General features: G+C 42.2%; 1 protein-coding gene across 1 annotated transcript; it reads right to left on the reverse strand.

The window, feature by feature from the left end:
- Positions 1–917: 917 nt before the first annotated feature.
- LOC123752272 (cerebellin-3) lies at positions 918–2,595 on the reverse strand. Its single transcript, XM_069324385.1, has 5 exons — positions 2,438–2,595; positions 2,105–2,259; positions 1,933–2,002; positions 1,253–1,371; positions 918–1,170 (listed from the first exon to the last, which is right to left on the reverse strand). Exons 2-5 carry the CDS (start codon positions 2,257–2,259, stop codon positions 969–971), a joined length of 546 nt encoding a protein of 181 aa, XP_069180486.1. The 5' UTR covers positions 2,438–2,595; the 3' UTR covers positions 918–968.
- Between the last annotated feature and the right edge of the window lie 361 nt (positions 2,596–2,956).

Raw genomic sequence — 2,956 nt, forward strand, 5'->3', positions numbered from 1 at the left:
CTAGGGAGGCTCTTCTGGATCCCAGTAAGCATGCTCAAATGTAGGGATGAGCAAGGAAAAAGAGGGGGGGGGGGGTTAATGGCGAGGGTGTAAGACTACAAGTTACCATTACACACAGATCTCACCAACATGGTAATCAAATAAATCCAGAAGGGCCGTGACGAGGATTCGAACCTGCGTCCGGGAGTATCCCAGACACTGCCTTAGGGAGGCAGGCCTATTGACAATCTTGCCATTGAAGAGGGAGAACGGCCTATTGACATAGTCGGGTGCAAAAGGAGGGGGAGGGGGGGGGGAAATTGTGCAAAATGCTGGTGTGCGCCTACGAGAGGCTACTGGATCCAGCAAGTTCAGTAGAACTTTGGTTTCAATAAAAAAAAATTTTTAACCACCCTGTCGTAGCTCAGTACATTAAGGCAGTGTCTGGGATGCTCCCGGACGCAGGTTCGAATCCACGTCACGGCCCTTGTGGATTTGTTCATACAAACTACCCTTCCTGTAGTTTTTGAAGAATCATGAATGTCGACCCAACTTTTCCTCTTACAAAGTACGTAGGATTCCGTTCGTACGAGTTATACAAAGCCATAATTTTTTTTTGCTATTAAATGAAACTGCTCACGATTTAGATGTACTGTCCTGTTTTGGGGCCTTTGTAGGTTAGAGTAAAGGACATTTAGTCGATTTTTCTTGACGATGGGAAACATGAAAGGCTGACTAGTTAACATTACATATGGTTAACTTTCATCAGGATATAAATTAATTACAGTAGTTTAATCTGTAAGCATTCTATTTATGCAAGCAAGATCTTTATGAACTTAGCCCAGTTCCCCTCCAAGTTTCATTTGAAACTTTGCTAAATATTTGAGTACCAACGATACAGGATAAACAATGGGAACGAACTCATTAAAATTCACACAATGCACGAATTCGTTTAATAAAGATGAAGGCACCTCACTTCTGACCGACTTTTACCAGGGGACGAGAAGATAACCCACGAAGGTTGTAAAAGTTTCTTCGCCCGGCCTTTCGTGTATCCTGCCCTGCTGCAACTGTAAGTATATCCTGTCAAGTGTGTAGAGGTCCAGGGTCACCGAGGTGGAGGCGTATTCCAAGGTGGTGGTTGTCGCGTAAGCAGTCGCCCTATTCACGCCATTGTGGGTCAAAGACAGTCTGCAAACAAATGTAAATTTGAATTAATGATGTATGCACTTTTTGGTTTCAGCACTACCTAACGTTGAGTGTTTCTACTCACGCAAAGTTGCTGGTCTGGTCACTAATAGCGCCGAAAATGAATAAATAACGTCCTGCAACAGGAACCACGAACTCGCTGGTTGTATTGTCCCAACCGCCTCCTGTGTTGGTCACCACTTCCTGTAGTAAAGGATGTTAAACTTTTGTTTGCTAGAATGTCTCGAAACTTAAATACCTATATTTACATATATATTTTTTAATCTTTGAATAATTTGAGACGTCTATGACAATATAGTCTAAAGATTTTTAAACGAAGAACAGTTACTATGAACAGGTGCAGTTCAGGATTGTTTAGCGTAAACACACACGTGCGTGTGGGGGGAGGTAATGGGTTAACACCTAATTTACTAGTTTAGGGAATAACACTACACCGTCTTAAGCTTAAACTTGAGTCGAGTCATGTGGTGCAAGTATACAAACTTATACCTTGCATTATACAGTAGGTTTTAGTTTTGTTAAGCCTTTTCAGCCAAGCTCATTAAAGATCCTCCCCCCCCCCCCCCCCCCCCCATCTTATTTTACTTTAGTGGTACGAAGTTTCCAAGTTCATGTGCCCTATAGCGTGTATATAAATTCTACATCAATTTTTTTTTTCCCCATTTACTAAAACACATGTAGCATACATTATACCAAATTCCATTACAGTAGAATTGTCAAAACTCAAATTCTCTAGTCTTTTACCTGAAAATGAACGTGAGCGACGGCGGTAAGTTTATCTGTAGCCCTCTTTACGTTGAAGGACACACGAGGCCTAAGGGAAGAATTTTTAGTGTACACTAATTTGAAACATTTGCAAAATATATAAAAACTAACGGAACAATTTAGTAGCCACGGAGCTGGGAGATCCACTCACGTCACGTCCCTCTGACGTTTTGTAGTGGCGTTAGTAGGGACGTTGGCGAGGGGTCCGGTCTCGTTGTGAAGAGTATTGAAAGTAGAGTGCTCTTCAGAGTCTATACCCATTGCTAGGAGACCCACAAGTACCATCCAGATAAGGGTTACGGCCATCTGTTCAATACATTTAAAGTCATGCAATTTATGTAATAATTAAAACCGCAGATATAAACACTACAAAACTTTTATAACCTAAAGTTAAGTATACTGCCAAGCAACACCCAAAATAAAGATTAAATTTATTTAGTAACTTTTAACTACATATCTGAACACATTTCACAATCTTACTCACCTCAGATAAATAAGTATACACAAAACTGGACGTAGATCTTCACCAAACAAGAGAAGAAGGCAGACTAACCAACACCCACTGACCAACGTCGCTTGTAAACTTTCAACAAGGACTTACTGGTCGGGATATCACACTAAGCCGACAACTGCCACACATAACCGGAGTTGCCTGAACGTAAGATCGCAGTTACCTCGCCATCTATTGAGCGAGTTAGGAACAAGAGTCAGAAAGTAATTGTTCATTCACCTGAGAATCATGCAAAAATTAAGCCTTCGCTAAGTATAATTCACGGTGCATTAAACGCGTGGAGTCGTTGATCAATTTGTAAAATGCCTAAAGACTAGGTGGCCAGCTGTGTCAAGGCGATATCTCGAGCAATGTCTCACATGCGGCCATCGGGACACTGGTGGCCCACAAGCGGCCCACAAACAGCTCACAAGCCGCCCACAAACAGCATACAAGCGGCCCTTTACCCTTCAGTATGTTGCCTGTGAGGCACTCATTTCACCCACACCTTTG

Source organism: Procambarus clarkii, chromosome 14 (genome assembly GCF_040958095.1).
Source record: "Procambarus clarkii isolate CNS0578487 chromosome 14, FALCON_Pclarkii_2.0, whole genome shotgun sequence".
In the NCBI taxonomy this organism is placed as follows: domain Eukaryota; kingdom Metazoa; phylum Arthropoda; class Malacostraca; order Decapoda; family Cambaridae; genus Procambarus; species Procambarus clarkii.